General features: G+C 43.3%; 3 protein-coding genes across 5 annotated transcripts; 2 read left to right on the forward strand and 1 right to left on the reverse strand.

Annotated features, from left to right (window-relative positions):
- Nucleotides 1–1454: 1454 nt before the first annotated feature.
- Nucleotides 1455–13838, forward strand: pkma (pyruvate kinase M1/2a). 3 transcript variants are annotated; one of them, XM_076155269.1, is made up of 11 exons: nt 1455–1594; nt 7650–7834; nt 7947–8038; nt 9051–9182; nt 9277–9463; nt 9635–9905; nt 10038–10188; nt 10374–10526; nt 11400–11566; nt 12481–12662; nt 12772–13838. In XM_076155269.1, exons 2-11 carry the CDS (start codon nt 7678–7680, stop codon nt 12876–12878), a joined length of 1599 nt encoding a protein of 532 aa, XP_076011384.1. In that variant the 5' UTR covers nt 1455–1594; nt 7650–7677; the 3' UTR covers nt 12879–13838. The 3 variants fall into 3 exon arrangements, with proteins under 3 accessions (XP_076011384.1, XP_076011385.1, XP_076011386.1); XM_076155270.1 differs by lacking the exon at nt 11400–11566 and adding an exon at nt 11972–12138; XM_076155271.1 differs by lacking the exons at nt 12481–12662; nt 12772–13838 and adding an exon at nt 11972–12050.
- Nucleotides 13839–13984: 146 nt separating this feature from the next.
- LOC143004411 (trans-1,2-dihydrobenzene-1,2-diol dehydrogenase-like) lies at nt 13985–17998 on the reverse strand. The gene is made up of 7 exons (XM_076155273.1): nt 17818–17998; nt 17295–17406; nt 16686–16849; nt 15192–15444; nt 14784–14908; nt 14496–14646; nt 13985–14329 (listed from the first exon to the last, which is right to left on the reverse strand). The coding sequence occupies exons 1-7, from the start codon at nt 17905–17907 to the stop codon at nt 14220–14222; spliced, it is 1005 nt and encodes a 334-aa protein (XP_076011388.1). The 5' UTR covers nt 17908–17998; the 3' UTR covers nt 13985–14219.
- Nucleotides 17999–18556: 558 nt separating this feature from the next.
- Nucleotides 18557–23477, forward strand: wdr93 (WD repeat domain 93). The gene is made up of 15 exons (XM_076155267.1): nt 18557–18879; nt 19205–19406; nt 19537–19601; nt 19720–19798; nt 19878–19963; nt 20112–20202; nt 20575–20716; nt 21273–21340; nt 21728–21814; nt 21999–22160; nt 22291–22507; nt 22615–22675; nt 22795–22951; nt 23051–23231; nt 23355–23477. Exons 1-15 carry the CDS (start codon nt 18793–18795, stop codon nt 23464–23466), a joined length of 1797 nt encoding a protein of 598 aa, XP_076011382.1. The 5' UTR covers nt 18557–18792; the 3' UTR covers nt 23467–23477.
- The last annotated feature ends 683 nt before the right edge of the window (nt 23478–24160 follow it).

Here is a 24160-nt window from a genome sequence, read left to right on the forward strand (position 1 = left end):
AGAGAGAAATGAAATCAGAAATCAGTGTGGCCCCTCATAGTGTACATTCTCTTGAGTTTAAGAAAGTACATCATATCCCTCAGCCTTTGTGAAATAGAGGGAGGGGTAAGAGATTTCCAATGCAGGAGCAGGCGGCATCTAGCAAGCAGAGAGGTGAACATGACAATTTCCTTTTGTGAGGTGTTAAATTGGCGTGAGTCAGATGGGGTACCAAAGATGGCAATATGAGGGGAGGGTTGAACTTGTGTTCCCAATATGGTAGACAATGTGTTGAAGTAACAGGACCAGTAGTTGTGCAGCCTGGGGCAGAGAAAAAACATGTGGCTTAGGTTACAGTGAGGATTCCAACATCTATTGCATTTGTCTTCTACTTCTGTGTACATTTCGGCCTATCTGGATTTAGAAACATGGACCCTGTGTACAACCTTAAACTGGATGAGAGCGAGACGAGCACAGGACGGAGTTCCAGCCCAGTTTCAATTTGTCATTGTCTTAACTCACAGACAAATCTGAGTGTGCATTGTTAATGTGTAATGCTTTAGTTAGACAACTATTCTCATTCTTTGTACGTAATGGGGAAATATTATCAGTATTCTTATTTTATGGAATAATATACACAATAGTCAAAATTGTAGCAGCGGCAATTGTTGCATTGTTAGTAGTAGGTGGATTTGCATGTTTTAGGCTATACTAGTTTTTATAAAGATATGTATAATTTATTTTATAAAACGTTATTAAGTAAGATTAGAACATAAAGATGAACTGTACATCAGGTCTTAAAACTGTTTCACTATTTCACCGCTAGATGGGGTGGTTGCCTTGGTCATATTACACGCCTTCAGCTCGGCAAGTCGATTTTATCAAATATACTGACGAAAAAACTAAAATTAGTTTAAACATTTCATTTATTGTGTAGTATGGGGTACGCTTTTTGGCACAGTAATTGTGACCCCTCTTACTCCCAACTTGTATCAGATGTATTACATTTATGAAGACTAACTATGTTTAATGCATTGCAAAATCATCATGATGATGCTTCCCATGGTTCATTGCGGCAACCGACGATGTGAACATCCAGCATACGAATGAAGTGAACGCAAATCTAGTCACGACATGACTGAGGTTATTCGTGTAAATAACATTTGTGGACATTATGGGGTGGAAGACATTCTCAGATGTCAACAACTACACTCGTACGATTTGCAACTCCTCTCTCCACCGCATCCGTAGTCACATGTTGGCGCCCATGTTGCTCAAGACTCTACGTCCTGATTGGTCCCTTCTCTTAACTTTACCGAGCACCGCCGCGTATCAGTGTAAACCCTCCGCTCTTTACCCTTATCTTCAATTGTATAGGTCGTTATCTTTCAATAAAATGGTAGTGACAGCAAATACAGACGTTTGCTTGGAATGTGTTGCAACAATAGATATACTAGTATTAACACATCGTGCTTGTTTCTATCGACCTATATTGTCTCGGATGAATATGTGTCAGCATCCAAAGAAAGTAGTTCCGTGAGTTGGGGGAGATCACCTTGAAGCTGCAGAGACCGCCGCTGTCACATCAGTTCTTACCGCGTGCCGCAGAGTGAAGGTAAGTAGCCCAACTGCATCTCTTCCGCTTGTACATATAATGTGGTTTGGTAGCCTATTGGACATTACTGCTGTCAACACTTTCTGAATACTACCATCAAGTTTGTGGCGTTCCTCCATCCTACCAGGCAGCCAGAAAGTCCAGGGATGTGTGCGAGTTGTCACGAGTGCCTAGTTGCTCCTCATACGTTATGTAAACCTTGAATAACACATTTTACTATTTTTCAGCTGTGACGCCGCTGCTAACACGGTGTTTTTTAATGGAGGCCAGTCATTTCCCCGTTTTTAACAACGTTGTAATCGTAATTTGAAGATGCAGGATGGAGCTACGTAACAGTTTTCTGGACACGGAACAGCCGTACGCATACTATTCGGTTAATTGTTATACAGTCGTTAACGAATAAAGTCAATGTAAAATATATGTTACTGTTAAACGTTTGTGATGAATGAAGAATTGAACGTGAAATTTCGCTTCCTGATGATTCCTTTTGTGGGTGTGGCCGCGCCGTCACATCTGCCTCTGATTGGCTCGTTTTCTTAAGTCTCGCAGTTCAGGAAAATGTGACGCAGTGGCTACGTGACCTTTAGTGCATCTGCTGCGACGTATTTATTTGACGTAATTAAATTCCGTCCACGTTTTTTAAAGCTGGTACAAATACACACAGCTAAGGGTCGTATTTATTTTTGTACTTAATTTGTTATGTTTGTAACCGTTTCAATACGAATCGGTCAATTCTGTGATGTTCTCAATCATCGTGCCCTGTAGAATTAATCCGCATAGTACTTAAGTTATCTGCATTAGTAATATCGGAATCCTCGTCGAATTTTGCGTAACGTATTGCGTCAATGCTGCATAAGAAAGAGAGCAGGAACCTCTGACACAGGAAACAAGATCTCATCCTGACGTTCTGGCCCCTGGCACCTTTCCAACTCTCTTTTGCATTGTGTTGCCCTTGAAGCCCGACAGCAAATCCTGAACGATTAAGGCAACACGTACATTTATGTTTAAATATACATATCATCTTTCTGACATTAATTGAAACATGCGTAGTGATTTACAAAACACAATGAGAAGCTCGTCGTGAACACACATTGCTGCTGTTCCACTGTGATCGAACTCTGCGTTTCACAGTGGAACAGCAGCAACATGAGTAATTCTTAGTTTCCACATTTATGCTGTTTGACGGCTTCCTGATGACTAAATGTGACAGCTAATGTTAAGTGAAGATTTCTGTTGAAATTAAGGCAACACGTACATTTATGTTTAAATGTACATATCATCTTTCTGACATTAATTGAAACATGCGTAGTGATTTACAAAACACATTGAGAAGCTCGTCGTGAACACGCATTGCTGCTGTTCCACTGTGATCGAACTCTGCGTTTCACAGTGGAACAGCAGCAACATGAGTAATTCTTAGTTTCCACATTTATGCTGTTTGACGGCTTCCTGATGACTAAATGTGACAGCTAATGTTAAGTGAAGATTTCTGTTGAAATAATGGACAAGCTGTCTTGTTACATTAGTTGTGTTCTGAGAGTAGGCATGTTTGGATGATTCAGTCATCAATAGTAGGAATTGGGTGTGATATTGAAGTACATTACATTACATTACGATCATTTGGCAGACGCTTTTATCCAAAGCGACTTACATTACATTACCACCCTTCGCAGAGGGGGGAGCAATTGAGGCTTCAGTGCCTTGCTCAGGGGCACCTCGGCAGGGGCTTGAACCGGCGACCCTCCGGTTCCCAAGCGGAAGCACTACCCACTGCCTCCAAGTAGGTCTGATGGTAAAGTCCACCCTCAAACAGATTTACATTCTACAATGCCAATAAACCTCTGATACAGTTGTATTATGCTTTTTGGAATTGGTTATCAACTGAAATAAAGCCTGACTGTCTATATCTTATTTAAAAACACAGCTTACCCCTGTCAGAAATTACTATTCTGAGTATGCAAGTACACTAGACCAGGGGTAACTGTGGATCAAGTGCAGGCGTGGTAGATTAGTCTTTACACAGCTGGCACTGCTCCCATGCATTCCCTCTGCACTGGCTGCAAATCTGCTGACTAATGCTGGGAAAATTGCTATGTTGTAGGTTTAGTCAGAATCCTTCCTTTGTCACTGGAAAGCCTTTGTCAAAGTCAATGTCAGATTGCTTCAAGATGCCTAGACTACAAGTTTTGGCATGTGTGCACCAGTCTGTGCCATTCACCATCCAAACTGATGGGTTAGTTCTACGGCCTACATACTGTAAGTACCATAGTACATTCCAAGCATTGGATTTCTATAAACACACTCTACACGCTGCAAGTTATTATTAGCATTGGTTCTGTTTTTGGGCCTGGGGGATTGAATGACCTAAGCTGCATAACAGTGGTCCGTCATGGCTGTGGTGCATCGCCGTGGATGTGTCCTGAACATTCGTTGCGTCGGGTCGTGGCGTTTTCCTCGTCTCAGGCCGGACTCTCTGTACCTCTTGTCTGCGCCTAAGGGATTTACTCCGCAGATCTCTAAACAGTTATGCACCTGCACTGTGACTTCGGCAGGATTTCATGTCGAATCTGCAGGCGTTGCTGTCGCACAACGCCCCAGCACGCTCCATTTCTTGTGGAGGTCTGCGGCAGTGACGTGTCAGTTTGTTCCCAGGCGGCACAGGAAGATCTACTGGGGGTATGTAGTATAACCTGAAAATACTGTCATGCTCGAGTGACTGTAAAGAGTGATGGAAGCCATCTATTCTTTCTGAGCTAAATTGGATTAGCGCAGTCTCGCATCACTTTCATGTTGGGCGGTATTGGTGTGTCATGCCACCCCAACAGCATTTCTGTTAGTGTGGCTTGCAGGGTCATGTTGAAGTCAGCATACTGGAGAAAGTTGTTCAGAAAGACAGGTAATTGTGACTGAGAGAAGGAGATTGGATTGGAAGGGATTATTAACGGCTCTAAAGTTAGCCCTGCATGGCTCAGGGCTGCCGTGACTGCTGTCGGCCTGTGTTTGTTGCTCTCTGACTGTTAAGGTCTGAGAAAAGTCAAGGAGTCAGATGTTCGTCCCACTTGACTATATAGTATTTATTACAAATACTTTGAGTCAAAGGAAGAGATGCACATATTAAGACACAAGCCTTCAAACTAACAGCTGAAGTACATTCAAGGACTGATAAAGGAGCGTGCTGTGTTTGGGGGTTTGTTTAGGCTACAGGAATAGGACATCTCAAGACGCAAGACTTGTCAAGTCACTGTGGCAACCGGTCATACGGTCTGACAAGGTTACACGGAAGCTTTCCACAATACTGACTGTCCTGGGATCAGCCACACAATCCCCCTCTGTCCCTGGGACGTCCTTGTGAATAATGTCACTACAGTCAGAAAGTCCTTGGTCAGACATGCACTTGAAACGTTGAGCTTAACCTGCTATTAAAGACTTTCTGTGGTTAATGCCAAGCATTGTTGCACTCTAATTACATAGCTTAAGGTGCCACTTATACTGTATGAGTTGCTGTTGTGTAGAAGAACTTGCATGTTAACTGAGGAAGACACCTGCTGTGGTTTGTTTGCAAGTGAAACTTGATACCCCTCTCAAAACGTTCAGACATTCAGCAACCGTAAGGTCACGGTGCCTGCACATCTGACATTGTGACAAGGAATGAGGTGAAGCAATTAGGTTAAACAGAACATGGATACCCGTAAATTATAAGCTTTACAGCCAGCTGCCACAGTCTTGACATGTGTGAAGGTTTATGATTTGCAAACCCATCTGACCTATCTTCCATCCTCTTACATTATAATTTTTTCACAAACTACTTAAATTGCAGATCGGGTGTGTGTCTTGTTTGTTTGGAGTTGCAACGAGCACCGTTCCTGTAATTGCCTGTGGTCCAGCCTAGTCTGCTGGCCGCGTTAGTGGGATGTGACTGAGCTCACGTACGGTGTGGTTCTGCTCCTGACTGAAGTGTTACATAATCAGTCAGCTGCTCCTGTGGAGGGATCTGATTGGTGCTGCCTGGAATCCCCCACCGTGATGCATTTCAGGATGCGACTCCACCAGAGCTGCTGCCGTCTGTTCTAGATGGTTATACACCTTGTAAGCACATTTTGCTTGCTTATTGTATTGCACCAACATAAAATTTCTAATGTTTCTACCCAATCTTGTAGTCTGGTCGTGCAATGGCTGTTATTTGTTTGAGGTTCCAGTACCTGGTTAAGGCCAGTGAGGGGCACGCACCTGTTTGCTCTTCATAAAAACCAAATCAGGACAGTCAGGAATTAAAAAGGTGGCCGTTTTAGAGCTGCTACCCTGTGATGACAGGAACTTGTGTGTGTGTTCTCGGCTGGTGGTGCACTCTAATGCATAATTTAGGCAGAGTGAAACTAACCTGCCCACACGGTTTGGCTTATGGCCTGGCTCGACGGTGCCAAACTGTTCACTTCATTCAATATCTTCACTATCATTATGTAATATGTAGTGTCTGGTAATCAATCTTCATATTGCAGCAACATACAGTACACTTGATAGTTTTTAAAGGTAGTTTGTATTTGAAAATATTTGGGGCCATTTACATGTTTTTTCAATAAACATAATGAGACATTTATGAAGCAGGTAAAGCAAAACTTCACTTTAATGATCCAGAGTGAAACCTAATCCAATTTTAGATTTTTTTTTTTTTTCCTTTTTGAAAAGGCTCAAGCCCAATCCAGTTTATGGGTCCAGGCAATGTTTGGGCCTCAGCTTCAGCTTCAGCCCTGGAAGCAGCAGCAGACTAGGCATACCTCTGCGTCACAGTGCAGCAGTGCTGCACCTTTGCTGCTGTGTTATTATGCTGTGGAATGATCCTACAGGTTTCTACAATGCCTTTCATTATTCTGTCTGTGGATAGTCGAAGGAAAAAAGGGAAGTGCGAAGGAACAGCCAAGGAACCTTTGTGTTTTTGTAAACACCACATCCCTTCGAACAAACCAGTATTGAGTCATTTAACAATGCACAGGAATTCATGTGATAATTCCTTTGTACAGTCAAACTTTAGTAAATATGCGTTTGTCCTTTTGTGCCTGGAATGTGATGCAAACGTGGGAACGGTGCGGTTGCCATGGGTTCCGGGCTTGGGGTGGGGGGGTTGCATGTGTGAGAGAACAGAATGTTCAATGTGCTGGCAATATGATAAGCTATACTCGGTATAGAATGTGAAGGTAGTGCAACGCATATTTGACTTGGCATGTTGCTTAATATTTACGAAACAATAAACCGTGTCTGTTACCAAACCCCGAGCACATGGCGGTTGCAGGAAACGTGTCTTTCCTCTGTTAACGCTATCATGCATGTCTTCACTCTGTAAACAGTTCATTGTGCGGTTATTCTTAAAATTCAAATAGTACTTGACAAAGACAGTATTGTCCAAAATGTCCTGTATTGCCCCACCAGCCTTATCTTTTTTCTCTTCTCCTTTTTGATTTGTTTCATTTCACATGACAGTGAGCACACAGTTATGGGACATTTTGGAGATCGTGTTTTACACAGAAGAGGTTGGAAAGGAGAGATAGAGGGAAAGAAAGAGGGTTGCATTATTATTCTTATTGTTGTTTGTTGCTTTTTCATACACATGAGGTAGGCAATATGAGGTACAAGTAGATTGAAGGCTTGAAGAGTCCAGGCTAGTATCAGTGATGATGATGATGATGCGGTGATCTCATAAGGGTAAATACAGTTTTTATAGGATGATGTCAAACAGCAGTGTAGACAACTACAAATCGCATCATAGGCTGTGGTAAAGAGAAGAGAAAAACAAAGAGAGGAGAAGAAATCCCCACCCAAAGACCCAACCCAGTCACACACACACGAGCACATTCACTCTGCAAAATAAACCCAGTGAATGTGAGTTTAAAAATTCTGTAAAGCTTTTAACTCTTCTCTGACTGACCGAATTGGTACATGTAAGCGGATCATGTAAAGATCCTGTTCGACTCCAGGATCCAGCGTGGCTGACAGAATAAAGTGATCAGTTTCCTGCCTCGACTGCATCCTGCTCACAAACGTTTCCTTCTCTATTTATGTGCAGAACTTCTCCAGTTGGACCAGTGATCGCCATGCCACAGCAAAAGTCTCTAGACATGGGCTCTGCATTCATCCAGACGCAGCAGCTCAACGCCGCCATGGCCGATACATTTCTTGAACACTTGTGCCTGCTGGACATCGACTCCGAGCCCACCACCGCACGCAACACAGGCATCATCTGTACCATCGGTGGGTCATTGCTGGAAAAATACAAACAGCGACACATAATTATAAGCTTTTCATCCTAACACCCTTTTTGTTTCTGTAACAATTTGTAACAACTGTAACAATCCACCTACAGGCCCGGCCTCCCGGTCTGTGGAGATCCTGAAGGAGATGATCAAGTCTGGGATGAACATTGCTCGCTTGAACTTCTCGCATGGCACGCATGAGGTTTGTCTTTTCACAGCTCTTTCTATATGTTGTAAGCCACAAAAGTGAGTTGAAAGTTACGATCAAGCTGCAGCAAATCACTCACCCAGATGTTTACGGTGGTGGACAATACACAAGGGGCAAAATTATTTCAGCCGGATCAAAAGTGAAAGTAGATTTGGATTCAGATAACGGCAGGAAAAAGAGACACCTGATCTTCGGTGGCTCCTGGGCATATAAATGTGTTATCTGTAGCTTCTGGCCTCCTAAAATTAACTCATTTGTTTTCAAATGTGAAAGAAAGAACACAATTTCCAAGGAATTGATCTCATAACCCACATCATTTTTGTTATGTTGTACTAAACTTTTAAGTATATGACTTGTTTTGCGTTAACACTGTCGGACTAAGTTACGTTACACAAGCTTCTTCTGTGTGTTTTAATTGTACTGCTGTTAAGATTGTTAAAAACATTTGTGAACACTTGGCAGCACAGTAAATGGTGGCACAAAATGTCACAAGAATCAACGATGTTAAGAGACAACTACAGTATAATCGTAATCTGTGTCTCTATTTGCCAGAACAGCACATTAGCAGGTAACTTCTTTAGTGAATGCAGCGAAGGTTAAATACGTGTGTCTTATGATATATGTGAGAGAAATGAAGAATTCCCTCTCAACAGGCACTCGACCAAATGTATTTCATGAACATCCTCTTGATGATATAATAAAGCCATTTTAACGTAAAGGCTGTCAGTCATTCTGCTTGGCTGCAGTGATATTCCTCAGTATCGACTCGAGGGTTGTAAAACTGAACATCACCACCTGGATGAGTCATGTTTATGGTGATTTATGAGTTGTCAGATGTACTACCAGGTGTGGTTGTCTTTCAATTGTAATGTGTGTTATGAGCTATGAGGTGGGGCTCAAAACTAAAAAGTAGGTCACATTCACATATCTCCAAATCTGTAGCTTTGAAGAAGAGACTGTACTCTTGAGAGACAACGACAAGTTACCGTACGTTTCCTCCCCGCAGTATCACGCACAGACCATCAAGAATGTCCGTGAGGCTTGCGAGAGTTTTGAGCCTGGCAGCATCCAATACAGACCCATCGGCATTGCCCTGGACACCAAAGGCCCAGAGATCAGGACCGGCCTCATCAGTGGGGTGAGAGACGAGAGTTTTCTTCTTTCATATAATTCATATGTGCACATAAAAACAAACGGCAAAAGTAAAACCATTTGTGTCAATGATGCGACAGAGTGGCACAGCCGAGGTCGAGCTGAAGAAAGGCAACACGATCAAGATCACCTTGGACGACGCTTTCATGGACAACTGCAGCGAGGAGGTCCTCTGGCTGGACTACAAGAACATCACCAATGTGGTGGAGATTGGCAGCAAGATTTACATTGATGATGGACTCATGTCCCTGCAGGTCCAGGAGAAAGGTGAGTGGAGACTTTCCCGCACGCATAAATAAATTAAAGTAGAAGGTCATATCATAAGAGTTACGGGCAACCAGCAGTAAAGGTCAGAAAGTAGAAGGAATTGATAATTGTGAGGTAAAATTGTGTGTTTTTTGTTGGCTAATAAATATCTTAACATTCACACCTCAACAGGCGCTGACTTCTTGATTTGTGAGATTGAGAACGGCGGCACCCTGGGCAGTAAGAAAGGAGTGAACCTCCCCGGCGCAGCTGTGGACCTGCCCGCCGTTTCAGAGAAGGACATCCAAGACCTGACCTTCGGCTTGGAGCAGGGGGTGGACATGGTGTTTGCCTCCTTTATCCGTAAAGCAGCGGACGTGCACGCTGTCAGAGCAGTGCTGGGAGAGAGGGGCAAGGACATCAAGATCATCAGCAAGCTGGAAAACCACGAGGGTGTGCGCAGGTGTGTGTGGGGGACGGGGGGGTGGGTGTACGTGTAGAACGCTGGAATGTTGGGATTGTTTTGTTCATTTTAGGTTTGTGGGATAATGCAGTAGATGTTCTTTGTAACTCAAACGCTTGTGTGTCCGTGCAGATTCGATGAGATCATGGAGGCTAGCGATGGCATCATGGTTGCCCGTGGTGACCTGGGTATCGAGATCCCCACAGAGAAGGTCTTCCTTGCCCAGAAGATGATGATTGGTCGCTGCAACAAAGCCGGAAAGCCAATCACCTGCGCCACACAGGTCAGAACGCTGCTGTTGCTGCTCTTAATCATTGACTGTGTTTCTGCTGGCCAATGGTGTTGTTATGCTCATTACCTATATTTTTGTTCCTGAGCACTGTATTTGATTGACTTTGAATTGTAGAGGCTGCTCTGTTGAAAGCTGTTAATTCTATTTTTCCTTTTCTTTAAACTTGTCACATTCAGATGTTGGAGAGTATGATCAAGAAGCCCAGGCCCACCCGCGCAGAGGGCAGCGACGTCGCCAACGCGGTGCTGGACGGAGCCGACTGCATCATGCTGAGCGGAGAAACCGCCAAGGGCGACTACCCCCTGGAGGCTGTGCGCACACAGCACATGGTGAGTTCATGCAGTCATCTGACATTCTGATAAGATTTAGCCATTTTAAAGTTTTATGCCCTTTCAGCTCTGTCATTAACATCTGCCAGGCGGTCACTCTTTGCTATTTTCAATGTGTGCTCCCATTCACACCTATGACTTTTCATTCTGCCATCCAGCAGTGTCTAATTTCCATTCATGCCAGGCTTCAGGCTCTGCAGAATGAGTCAGCTAGTGTGGCCGAATGGAACCATGAATCACTCCTTTATTCATGTACTTAGGCATCCACTCTTTTACATTTGTGTATTTTTATCAGTTAGGGTCAGCCAAACTCACCAAAAGATAATCTAGTCTTGGAACAATCTGTATTGCATGGATAATGAAGCCAATCGTGCTATTTTCTTTGGCCTTTCTTGGCTCATCTCTACCTTTCTAGACTCTACTGTTTACACTTTGCGGTGCTCATGCAGGAGTGACTCATTAGTCCTGCAGCACCTGCCTTTGACTTTCCTCCTCATGCTTGTGCTGCATGATGTGCCTCACATTTTCCTCGTGCCTTACATTTTCCTCCTGTTTGTGTGCAGTGCGTGGCTTTTTTAACTCCATCGAGATGTACAAATTCATTAGAATTCAACATTTTTGAAGCAAGTTGCCAGCATAATGAAATGTTAAGTGTGTGTATATCTTTTTAACTGTGTTCCTGTTTTGCCCCCACTAACTGCACACTAAAAACTCTTCTATCTACTCGCTCCCAACTTTGTTCCTCCACCACTCCTCCCTCTTTGTCCTTCACATCGTCCTGTCCTCCTCTCTCCTTTCTCTCCTTTCCTGCCATTTACATCTGCCGTCACTGGTGTGGGTTTGTCTTTGCTTGATGCATCTTGCCTGTGCCAGATCGCTCGTGAAGCGGAGGCAGCCATGTTCCATCGGCAGGTGTTCGAGGACCTGCGTCGCTCCACGCCGCACTGCAAAGACCCCGCCGAGGCTATTGCAATCGGCGCTGTGGAGGCCTCATTTAAGAGCTTGGCCTCTGCGATCATTGTGCTGACTGGCTCAGGAAGGTAGGCGGGCTATCCAAGCCTTTTAGTTTGTGGAAGAGGAGTGAGACAATACACAAGGAGTCTTGAGTGAGGAATTTTAGGGCCAGACAGGGACTAACTGACCAAATATCTGGGAGAGCCTAGTAAACTGCTTAACTAGACTGCTGAGTGATTGATTTCACACCATTTCATGAAACCAAATTGAACCAATTTCCATTTCCATCTACAGTAAAGGACCAGCTTCCTAAATAATGAGATTGCTCTGTTTTTACTATGGCATCATGTCAACAACAAACCTTACTTTAAGAGCAGTTTAGCTACACTTTTGCCAGCCGCTCCCAGATGTGTGAATGCATGTGTGCAGTAGCGATGCGTGTGTCTGCGAGTAACCCCCCGACCCCTCCCTCATGGTTATCTGGGGCTCAGATAGCACGAGAGGCCGAGGCAGCCACCTTCCATAGACAGCTGTTTGAGGAGCTGAGGAGGCACTCCCACCTGACCAGAGACCCCTCAGAGGCTGTAGCTGTCGGCGCCGTGGAGTCCGCTTTCAAAAGCTGCGCTAGTGCCATCATTGTACTCACCAAGACTGGGAGGTAAAATAGAGACGCGTAAAATGACCCTGGTCCTGAAGGTAAGGTGTTGGGGCATAGATGCAAACATTTCCCTACCTTTTGATGTTGTGTCTGTATGGGTGGTATGTATGTGTGTATGTTGTCTTACACAAAGTGGGAGGAGATTGAAATTCAGTGTAGGACAGATTGCAAGAATAAATGTGGGGTCAGGATGACTTAATCACACATAGTATAGTATTATCATCAATAATCAGCATAGAATGAAAACATCATTAACATGAACAGTGAGTCACCATTGTCAATTTGTCATGATTCTCATTAGAGGTTTAAATCGGAACACTCACAATGTATTTGTGTATGCAGGTCCGCTCACCTGCTCTCCAGGTACAGGCCTCGCGCCCCCATCCTCGCCGTGACCCGTAACGCCCAGACAGCTCGCCAGGCCCACCTGTACCGCGGCATCTTCCCTGTCCTCTACACTAAGCCCGGCCACGACGTGTGGGCAGAGGACGTGGACCTGCGTGTCAACTTCAGCATGGAGATGGGTGAGGCTCAACATCCAAGTCGCACCTGCCCTACGACTTACATTCACGCCTTATATATTTAGAAAGATATGAAGTAAACAAGGTGTTGACTCGCACTTTTACATTGCAGGTAAGGCTCGAGGCTTCCTCAAAGAAGGAGATGTCGTCATCGTCTTGACCGGCTGGCGCCCAGGCTCTGGTTACACCAACACCATGCGTGTGGTTGTGGTGTCCTGAACAACCAAACTCCATTCCGTTGCCCTCTGCTGTCTCCCCTCTCCACCTTTATCCATCTAACCCTTTCACATCAGTTCTCTCAATCAAACCAGTCTTCAGGACCTCAGATAATAACACTCGACTTTAACTGCTGTATTTATTCACTCCAGCACTTGTTGTTAATTAAAAGTGAACCAGACGAAGAGTGATGCTTCCTGGTTTGTGTGCATGCGCATACCGGCTCTCTTAGGTGGGGCGACTGTGGGGCAGGCTGACCTTAACAGGGCGTTGATATTCTACCACTTGTGACCCATAATCTCACTTCATGACTGATTAATCGAACAAAGAAGTGTCATCTTAAATCAAAGGGCTCCTCTTAATGTCCGGCCTCAGCCCCACCACTCCACCCGAACAGGGTCCCTCTGTAGTGCTGTCTGTATGAAGTGTCCTCTTATGCCAGCTTTAATGTATTTAACTATATTTGTAAGTGTTGCACTCGGAAAAGGTTACACTCTGTGTTTTACTTGAGTTGGATTTGAATGGTGAAATGTGTCAGATATGAAATTCTACTTCTATTTTCTCTAACCATGGAAAACTTTTACGTGCTTGAGTTGAAGTTACTGTATTCAATGTTCGTGTTAGGAAGCCTTTACATTTCTATGGATTTGCGTCATGTCTATCATAGGTTAGCACTTAACGTGTGGCTCACAAAACATGACCAATATGAATGAGCACTTTTTAGTATGGGACCTAATGTAGGGTTGAACTCTCCCTCACAGTCCCAGGGGGTGATGGGTAGAACCGCTTGGCATTTGTTACCTTTTCCTCTTCAGTGACCTAGTTGTCTTTGTGTCATCATCCACCTGCTTTCAGCACTAGAGTGTAAGAACTAACATGTGTAAAGGGTAAAACAATGTCTAGCTGGTGTACTGAGCTGTCCTACAAGACTGGATTTCCAATAATAAAAGAGATGAGCACTTACCTCATCTGTGCCTTATTTTAATACATGCAATTATGATCAAGTGCTTTGAAAATACAGTGAGACTGTCTTCCAGAAAGTACAATCAGTACTGAAGCAAAGCAAATAATTGCATCTTTTCAGTCAAGTTACTGTTGCCTTCAATACTACAGGAGAAGAATGGCCATCTTCACCCACACAAAAGGACATTGTATTGCAGAGTCCAATCCAATGAAGTTGAGAGACAATAAAAAGCATTCTTGAGTATAAACATCTTTATTCAATAAGGGGAAAAGATGTGGGGAATAGCATTTCCTTATTGCAAACCTAAATTGCATTAACTTCAAGAGGGGCTCGACCTGAGGCTCTCCTGCAGGCATGTTAGGCATTGACGTGAGCGTCTTTTACTCAAGGTCTTGGCTGTACACGACACCCACCTGCCTGCGAATCTCATCCTCCAGCTCTGCCAGGAGGACAGAGTCTGCATGGGTCATCCCTGCGCTCTCCTTTAGGCCTAGAGCAAGAAACAAGCAGCTATGAAGCATGCAGCCATTAAAACAGTGTTATTGATGCCACCCTGTGTTAAAAAAAGTGTAACACAGGTCAGCCAACTATGTCATAATTGAATAACTATCGACTATTCCTGCCACTTATTGTGCTCAATAATACCAATGTCCTACCTTTGAGCAAGCACTGTCGGACCTCCTCTGCTTCATAACGCATCCCTGTGCTGTTGAGGAAGTTGAGAGGCAAACCGGGCTCTGGTACAGGGTACTTGGTCTCCTTCCCGTTTACCACTAAAGAGGTGGGGGACCATATATGGGCAGGGATCTGAAAGAATAAACAGGAATATTGAATCTAAACTTAACTTTTCATCGCTGTGATCACGTCGAGCCTGTATTCATCAATTACATCAGATTCACACACATGCATAGATGATTTTATGATCATGGTGTGATTCCCCCTACCCGGATGGTTCCTTTAGTGCCCACAATAACGCCGTCATTGGGGAGCTCCAACGCCATCGAGCATGTAAAAACAGCCAGTCTGTTCTTCGAGAACTTCAGAGTGACGACCACAGTGTCATCTAATCCTGCAGCAAAATATGCTTAGTGACTGCTGTCCTATGCAATGTGTATGATATTGTGTTTCCTGTTATCTGGCTTTGAAAACCAACAGTAAATGCGGCCTACACTCCTATGTGAAGAGCTGCAAATAGAAATTGAAGTGAAAAAGTGGAGGGACAAAGTTTAAACAAGTCTGAACAAGAAATGAACAATGAGGATGACTTTCTTATGCCTCAGTAACTGCTCTACAGTTCATCAACAACCCTAATCTCCCAATGTGCAAGATCCTACAGGTTTGTTTCTCAATACCTGCGTCATTGCAGACCCCAGTGGCTTGGATGCTCTCAGGCTTTTCTCCATTGTACACCATGCATATGAACTGCAGGCAGTAAATGCCAAGATCCAGCACTGATCCTCCACCTTGCTCCTTCTGGATCGACCTCGGCACGTGCGTCAGCGACACACCAAACTCAGCTCGCACCATCTTCACGTCGCCTAACTCCCCCTGGGCCAGCAGCCGTTTGATCTCCTTGGAGGCTGGGAAGAACCGGGTCCATACAGCCTGGAGCAAAGGTTAGTAGGAATTTCAAGGTCTTGCAGTGTTTATGTTGTAATGTTTTGAGGTAAGACTCATTCATGTCCTAGTTGTGATCTTGCCATTCACAAAATCATCATAATTTAGTTTTAAACTGCTGTCAGCTTATGTAATACATGTGTGCCATTTTTATTTTAAACTTACATTACAATCAACTATTTTGTAAGGTTATGTAAGGTTGTAAGGCTATTTCACAATGGCTGAGGGATGTTTTTCGAATGAAGTACACTAAGTTAAAGATAAGTTCTATCAGAGATGGCAACCATTTCTCTCTTACTCCACAGATCTACAGGCTATGCCAAACCAATGACTGAAAACCCGAACACCCGTTTATTTCTACTTTTTATTTTATTTTATATCCCAGGCAGGCCAGGACGGGGCTGTGTGAATGCGGGGTTGTGTAACTGCTGGGTTGGGTCGGGTCTTTGGGTGGGATATCTTCTCTTTTTTTGCTTTTCTCTTCTCTTCAATTCTTCACCACATCCTATAATGCCATCTGTAGTTGCCTACACTGCTGTTTGACATCATCCTGTAAAAACGGTATCTATGAGATCATCGCATCAACATCACCTATGCCATCCTGCATTCTGCGTCCACACTACTGTGCCATGTTCTCACAACCTTCAGCGGCCGTGGCTTCCTGCTGTTTCTATTTCAATCTAGTTTTACTTCATATTGCCTATTTTACCTCAGGGTCTTAACAACAATAATAATAATCATTATACAACCTTCTTTCCTCCTGTCTATCTCTCTCTCCTTTTCCCCCTCTTTCTGTATAAAAAACAATCTCCAAAATGTCCTATAACTGCATGCACATTATCATGTCAAATGTTTGCTTCAATAAAAATATACGATAAAAAACCTATTTTGTAACGACTCAAAACCTTTTGGGTATCACTCATGATAATTTGAAGTCAACGTTAAATTGGATAATAAATCATAGTCACAATAAAATTGAACTAACAGTGATAATTGTAATACCTTCAGTATTATATGTCCTGTACATACAAATCCTTGAGATATTCTTGAATCCTTATTCACCCATTTACAAATAATGGAGACCTTAGGAGTAACTGCATCATAGCAGCAGAGGTGATGGTTGTTGTATTGCTCAATGTATGTAGGCAAGAAAGGCGGGGTTACAAATAAACCAATAATCTAAAATGTGCAGAACTTGTTGAACTCTTGTTGGTCTGCTCCATCCATACCTCCATGAGAAAGACATCATTCATCTTGGCACAGGCGATTATCTGCTGCACCTCTCTGGAATTCATGGCAAGCGGCTTCTCACACAGCACATTCTTCTTGGCATTCATAAAGAGCAAGCTAGTGCTCAGATGGCAGGGGTGAATAACGCCAACATACACCACATCTGCACAATAGGGAGGGGCAAGCATGAAACATCTCCCACTATCAAAGTTATGTAAGAAATCTGGGTCAAAGTGGTCTTGTATTGAATGTATATAACCGGTTAACAGCTGGTTCCAGCAGTTGTATGATCTGTGTTACAAATCACACTTCATCTCATCATCACTTCACTACTACAGTATAGGAGCGTGTGGCGTTTGTACGTCAATACAACGAGCACCATTAGTTCAATCAGTGTCCACACATTGTTCATTGGGGAGCAACATTTTCAAAGGGTGCTTTTCATATCATTTACATGTTTATTTTCTATTTGCATTACCACATTGTAGTAGTGGTTGAATAGAGGAAAGGCTGGCGAAAGTTTTCACGACAAAGGCGCCAGAAGGTAAAAAAAAAAAAAAAAAAAAAAAGGTCAAGACTCACCAAACGGCTGTGTGACAGAAACTAACCTATATCTTGGTCTCTGGCCAGTTCATCGTAGCTGCCATAAGCTCTGGAGATGCTGTGTGTTTTAGCGAAGGCTTGGGCGTCCTCCAATTTGCGAGCTGCCACAGCCACAACCTATGGAGACACAGTTTCATATTGCGTAATTATTGCAGCAGATGTTCTTTTGAGGCGTGTTGTAGATACCAAAACAGGGAATCGGAGCCAAAGCTCAGACTCGTCTGACCCTAAGGTAAAATAAACAATCCACCAGCCGCGATTGCCGTTTAACAAGATAATATGTACTTTCCACAGTCCAAAAAGTCACTCTTCGCACTGCATTCATACTATTTCAGCTATTTATAAACTTGTATTGCCTATGAGAATGCAACAATAGCTGCCGTACAGTAGTAGTGGTTAAACGGGGTCGTGGCTGCAAACACAGCTGAGTTGTTGCGTCACAAAAATGCATGCAAAAAAATAGTGTTCCATCAAGCAGCATTCATGAATCTGATTGACAGGCTGTGTGTGCGTTTAGTTAGCAGATACCTGGTGGTCTTCAGGAGGAAGAGTCCTCAGGGCCACAGTGAAATCATGACTGATCTTCCCCGCACCACATATTCCCCATCTGATCGACATGATGCTGTTTTTGTTTTTACGAGCGATTTGTCAGTAAACTTGACCCAGGATTTACTGTGACACCCCCCTGTAAAATAACTCGGCAGATCCTCGCCCCGCCCCGTTTCCGCCCACAGCTTCTGCGTACGCTTTGAAATGTTGGATATCGCAAAACAACAGATGGGGGTCTAAATATGGCGGCCTGTTGATTTTAACGCAAGAGTCTCGCCGTGCGCATGCTTTACAGCTCTCTCCCACCGCTTCCCCTTCACGCATGGGCATTCGCGTCTTCCTCTCTCCTGCGTCCAGGTGTAGTTACCAGCAGTAGTTACCGTGACCAGCAGAGGGCGTCAGTCTTTCAGAAGGGAGCCACAGTCACATTTAAACTGAATCCTATGACCACTATAACGCGTCACTATGTTAAAAGATTAATTCAGACATTGGGCTGTAGTTTTCAATCTGCGGAGAACATACTGAGACTGTCACAGAGGACAGAAGGAGTTATCTGCATCCATAATATCTATAACTGGTAATTTGTATTCTCCAGTTTCCAGCACCACTCGAACGCAGCATGCGCTTCATTAAGGGCCGTGGACGTGTGGAGAAAGGGAGGCGCCTGTCACCATGGCGACCAAGACTCCGGAACTCCACACAAATATGTTCTGCCCATTAAACATTTCAGCTACATTAAGCTAACTGAGCCCCCCGTTCCCGTTTTTACGCTTATTGTCGGACTGTTGTATAGTGGCGCTCTCGTATTTGACATCGTTATATGACGCAATAAGCCGACGCCATAAACACGAGGTACACACTTATAAAATCCGACTTTATGTTGTTAAAATAACACCTTGTCTTTAGCGCAGGTGGTTTGTGTGGATCTAAGTTCTAAGAAAACATACACCAGGTATGTTTATGGACACAATCTCGATAAATGAATCCCCAAGGAGAGACGAGGAGAATATGGCGACTTTGGAAATGTCTGGTAATACACAGGTACTGTGAGTTTAGACATATTTGTTTGTATATCTGGTCTGAAGCTGTTTAGTGTAAAAACAACTGACAAACAAACTGTTTATTGTAACAATATGACAAATATGTAATGTTGTGAGAACAGAGCAGACTTTTTGGGAGCTGAGTCTGTTTTCACTCTACGTGCACAGCATTGCAGTGCAAGTGTGAGTGAATCAACCTGGAAAATGTTTTTCAAATGTTTCACACCTGGATAAAAATAACAACATAGAAATAATGTCTTCAATAAAATTATGGATATTTCCTATGTTTGTCAACATTTTTAGCTGGTTTTGTGTTTGTTTGTCAGCTTCCAGAAAGCACCAGCTGTCTGTCCTGCTCAGAGGATGGGGTGTACCTCAGTCTGGGTCACTCGGGCGGCCTTTCTGTGTGGTCGGCCTCCTCCCTCGTCCGTGAGGCAGAGTGGCTGGAGGACAGCCTGGAAATCGTATCTATCCAAATGACCAGTATGGCTGAGACGGCCTATCTTCTGGGCACTGTAGATGACATGGGTTGGTTGTGCCCTTCATATCAGTCTCTGGGCTATGCTGTGTAAACATATACAAACATACACATACAAGACAACAACTTGTGTAAATGTTTCTTCATACCAACTCTATCGTCTGCTATCTGCCTCTGCAGGTGTTGCCAGAGTCTTTGCATTTCACTCTGAAAGCATTGACCTCCTCAAAGTGATTAATGTCATGGTGGGTATTCATCACTCCAGTTATGCCTGCTGCTTTATTCAGCAGACTTTAGTTCTCTGCATTCATTTATGTTATTAATTCACTTAATATAAAATAACAAAAGTAATTTCCATAACAGGAGGATATCGAAGAAAGGATCATGTGTTTATCACTTGAACTGTCCAGAAGGGGAAATTATGGAGCTGCATTAATCAGCTGTAAGCTCTCTCCTTTCTGTTACAAAGTTTTGCTTACTTTATGATGAACATTCAATTTCTAAATCATATCTCTTTTCAGGCAGTGGTGCTGTTTCGCTTGACATTTATCATTTTCCCATAGAAGCTTGGTTGAAAGAGTTAAAGATGGCAGCGTCACAAAAACAGGTATACTTTAATTGCTTAGCTGGATTCTGTGTGAGGCATCATATTTTATTTCATACATTGACAGTCACCAGTGATGATTTCTGTATCAACCGTCATTGGCATCCCAATTTACTGTTATTTATTCATGGATATGAGTCTCTGTCTTTAGGCCCAGGAGCCAGATTCATCTGAACTCGTGGAGATAAATTGGTCTCCAGTTTCCCTGGTGATAAAAATCCAGCCACCTGAAATTCCAGCAGGTAGAATTTTATAGAAAAACATTTCCAGTTGTGTCTACATGGAGGAGGAATCCATTGTATCTGTTGGGGGTTGGTTTGTGTGTGTGTGTGTGTGTGTGTGTGTGTGTGTGTGTGTGTGTGTGTGTGTGTGTGTGTGTGTGTGTGTGTGTGTGTGTGTGTGTGTGTGTGTGTGTGTGTGTGTGTGTGTGTGTGTGTGCATGTGTGTGTGTAATTGGTGGTGGGGTGGATATACTGTATGTGCACTGCTCAAACAAAATGATTGTCATTGATCATAATTTTGCTGTCATGAATAGGATCATAGGAACATGAGCATGGACACGTAATTCCCTTTAAGAGCACAGTCAAGTTGATACATACAGCTGCTGTTTGCAGACCCAACAGTACAAAGTCCACCTGAAGTCTTGGAGAACACAGTGAACCAAACGGAGGAAGGTGAGGAGGAGGAGGATCAAGAATTCTCTCCAACATCCAACAACAGTCCAGACAAAACAAAAGCAAAGGATGAAAGCACAAGGTAGAAGTGAAGCTATACAAATGCAAATAGCATCTCAAAGCAGCAGTGATGAATGAATGAATATCGGCTGTTTCTGATGTGAGAAATAACAAATGCAGTACAGAACATAAGATGCTGTCTCACTCTCTGTCTCCTGCCCAGTCTGTCTCATACTGTCTCACTCTCTGTCTGCAGTCCAGTCTGTCTCATGCTGTCTCACTCTCTGTCTGCAGTCCAGTCTGTCTCATGCTGTCTCACTCTCTGTCTGCTGTCCAGTCTGTCTCATACTGTCTCACTCTCTGTCTGCTGTCCAGTCTGTCTCATACTGTCTCACTCTCTGTCTGCAGTCCAGTCTGTCTCATGCTGTCTCACTCTCTGTCTGCAGTCCAGTCTGTCTCATGCTGTCTCACTCTCTGTCTGCTGTCCAGTCTGTCTCATACTGTCTCACTCTCTGTCTGCTGTCCAGTCTGTCTCATACTGTCTCACTCTCTGTCTGCTGTCCAGTCTGTCTCATACTGTCTCACTCTCTGTCTGCTGTCCAGTCTGTCTCATACTGTCCACTTGGATTCTTTTTCAGACGTGGCACCCTCCACTATCTTCTGCCTTGTCCGTACGCTGCTGCTAAACAGGCAAAGTCTCAGCCAGGTTTGTGATGTTCTGCAATGAGAACATATGGACTTTATGTCATGGAAAATAATGATGAATAATTGCCACCTAACATAGATTTTAAGAATTTAGGAGTTTTGGTTTAAATGGATGAACTGTACTGCTGAAATGTCCCTCTGTTTCAGAGCCACTTAACACTCCTAAACTTTTTAGCCTTCCCATACTTATTCATTAGATAAGGCTCTTCTGTTTTCCATTCTAAGGATAATCGGGACTCTCAAGTAGATTAAGAGATTTGAGGATATGATAACCAACATTATTTGGTTGGATTATGTCTCTCACATTCAGTCAATGCAGTCATAAATCTGTCGTGTCCAGCCTGCCTTCTGTTTATGCCGTCTTTAATTTCTAACCTTTTCTCCCCAGGTTTACCTGTTGCTGTCTGCATCTGGTGGACTGGCAGCCATAATCTTCTTCAATATTTGCTGGGCAAAGCACCTAAGAACAAAGCAGGTAGAATATTTATATTTAGTCATTTATTTTTTAATCTGAAGGCTGCTCCCAGTCAATGACAATTCGTTGACAATGAAATGGCCTTTGTCCGGCTTTATCAGTAATCAATTGCCAAAAGCTCCCGTGGACTCTCCCGTCACACTCGAGAGGGCAGCTTATCTAACAGTTTATTCTTCTGACACAGATGTCGACCCCATGATGTTTTGTGAACCGCAAGTGGTACCTATGCCAGATGCATCATGGCTTAATGGAAATGAAATCCTGTGCTCTGCTGTCAGTAGCTGTACTCGTTACATAGCTCTTGGGCTTGATGACTCATTAGTGAATGTGTGGGACAGACAAACAGGTAAGCAAATGACACTTCATCTGTCTACTGAATTGATGACAAATCAATACAAGTACACAAACTGCACATGGATGTTGATGATGCAGGTCATCAGCTTTGATTTGCTGTCTTGTCTCTTTCTCTTCTCCAGGGTCTCCACTGCGTGTTGTCTTAGTGACAGCGGCAGACAGTGCATTTTTCAGGCTGCACTTTGTGGATGACAGGCCTGTGTTTGCTGCTGATTCCCTCCTCTCACAGACTCTAAGTCCAGCTAAAGTACATCTGTTGGTGTTGTGTAAGAGTGGAGCAATTCACACAGTCATTCCAGGGCGAGGAGCAGAACCCTTCACCATGCAGCTCACTGGAAGGTGACCTCAGGCTTGCATCTTTCCACACTGAACCAAATTATAATCAAAACACATTATTGTGCATACTCTTTATGTTTGCAACAGAGTCAATTGTTGTTTACTTAAAGGCCAGAAGACAACGGAAGCCCGCCAGCTGTTGTTATAGCACTGCCGTTCCTGCAGGGCGTGGTAAGACTGAATAAAAACATTTACTGCACAGTAGAGGGATAACAATTCCAATACCAATACCACCATTCTTGCATTGCACTTTTGTTGTTATTCTGTATGTATTGTTGCTTGTTGACCAGGCTCTAGTGGTGCAAAGAAATGGAAAAATGTTCCTCCAAGATGTCATCAAGAAAACCACTGTGTGCCTCTTGATTTGTCCCAAAAAACATTGCCTTGCTTCACCCTGGGATCCTGTTTTGACTTTGAACACCAAACGGCAAACTTTATTCATACGAGGTAAAAATCCAAAGCAGACCCTTGTTGGAGAAATATCTCGTACAGATATTCATACAGTCACTGCAAGATGAAGTTGATGTTCTCTCTCATTTCGTCTAGGTGACCAGGAGCCCAGTGTTTCCCCTAAAGGAGACTGCCAGAGTCTGCTTTTCACCTTCAGTTTTGGGGAGCCTGATGTCATTAAGAATTATATTATTTCACTTCCAGACTCTCTAAGGCAACAAAAACGAATGAGCTTTGTTGCTCTGGAGGAGGCTTGTAATCACTTTCTCCATGAAAGGTTTGAGTGCCTATATGTCAATTAGGCCAGTGTAAAAAAAAAAGACGGCCGTAAATAGATAGAAATTGGTGGCCTTCGGGTCAAATGAAATGAATAACTTGTGTGTTTCTATTCTCTTTGAAGAGAGCTATCTTTGGATGAAAGGAACAAAGCCCTGAGAAAGACCTGGGAGCAGCTAAAGAAGCATGCAGCGATGGTCCAACAGAGACACAGCAGTACTGCGGCCAGATCCTGACAAACTACAGTCAGTAAAAAGGATTTACTCAGAGACAAAATACCTCACATTTTCACATTTTAGGGCTGAAAAATAGATAGACAATATGAAAATGTGTCATTAAAAGAGGTTGTATGTATACTGATTGTTGGTAGTGATATGTGACTTGTTGCTGCTCGGACTGTATAAGGAAAGTCTCATAAAGTGCAAAGCCATTATATCTCATTTAGTCTATGGCCATTTATGATCAGTTTCATGACATAAGTGCCTGTCAGAGAAATATAATGATTGTGAAGTCAATTGTTCAACGGGGAGATAAATGTAAACGGGAAACCACAGGGGTGGACAAGAAAACCTCTGTGACATCTATGATGTCATTTCCCTGCCAATCAAACAATAATAGCTCGTTATTAGCAACATATACTGTAATTACGATTAGACTGATCCAATTCAGTTTTTCCACATTGAGCAGAATGTTATGACTTTGATCACCTATAACTTTATTGAATATCAAGGATTTACAGAATAAATGAGCCATTTTACAGCCGTACACTCAGACAATAACAATCAAAATCAACCATATACAAAATGAATTTGAGAAGACATATATGATAAATACTCCCATGGTACATATGGTTAATCGGATAATAATCTGAATGATAATTTGAAAACAAACTAAATAAAATACAAGAGTGTCAACTGAATGCAATGATAA

The sequence above is a fragment of the Genypterus blacodes genome, unplaced genomic scaffold (assembly GCF_046128005.1).
Source record: "Genypterus blacodes isolate CSIRO-AG114 ecotype Tasmania unplaced genomic scaffold, CSIRO-AGI_Gbla_v1 ptg000067l_1, whole genome shotgun sequence".
Lineage (NCBI taxonomy): Eukaryota > Metazoa > Chordata > Actinopteri > Ophidiiformes > Ophidiidae > Genypterus > Genypterus blacodes.

Bases quoted from the DNA above. Each gene is read 5' to 3' on its own strand.
- wdr93 (XM_076155267.1), top strand. From the start codon at position 18,793: ATGTTTATGGACACAATCTCGATAAATGAATCCCCAAGGAGAGACGAG. The intron at 19,602-19,719 runs GTGGGTATTCAT...TTTCCATAACAG, and splicing joins TCAAAGTGATTAATGTCATG to GAGGATATCGAAGAAAGGAT. The intron at 19,799-19,877 runs GTAAGCTCTCTC...ATCTCTTTTCAG, and splicing joins TGGAGCTGCATTAATCAGCT to GCAGTGGTGCTGTTTCGCTT.
- LOC143004411 (XM_076155273.1), bottom strand. From the start codon at position 17,907: ATGTCGATCAGATGGGGAATATGTGGTGCGGGGAAGATCAGTCATGAT. The intron at 17,407-17,817 runs GTATCTGCTAAC...GTGTCTCCATAG, and splicing joins TTCCTCCTGAAGACCACCAG to GTTGTGGCTGTGGCAGCTCG. The intron at 15,445-16,685 runs GTATGGATGGAG...CCTTTGCTCCAG, and splicing joins ATGATGTCTTTCTCATGGAG to GCTGTATGGACCCGGTTCTT.
- pkma (XM_076155269.1), top strand. From the start codon at position 7,678: ATGCCACAGCAAAAGTCTCTAGACATGGGCTCTGCATTCATCCAGACG. The intron at 8,039-9,050 runs GTTTGTCTTTTC...TCCTCCCCGCAG, and splicing joins TCTCGCATGGCACGCATGAG to TATCACGCACAGACCATCAA. The intron at 10,189-10,373 runs GTCAGAACGCTG...TGTCACATTCAG, and splicing joins CAATCACCTGCGCCACACAG to ATGTTGGAGAGTATGATCAA.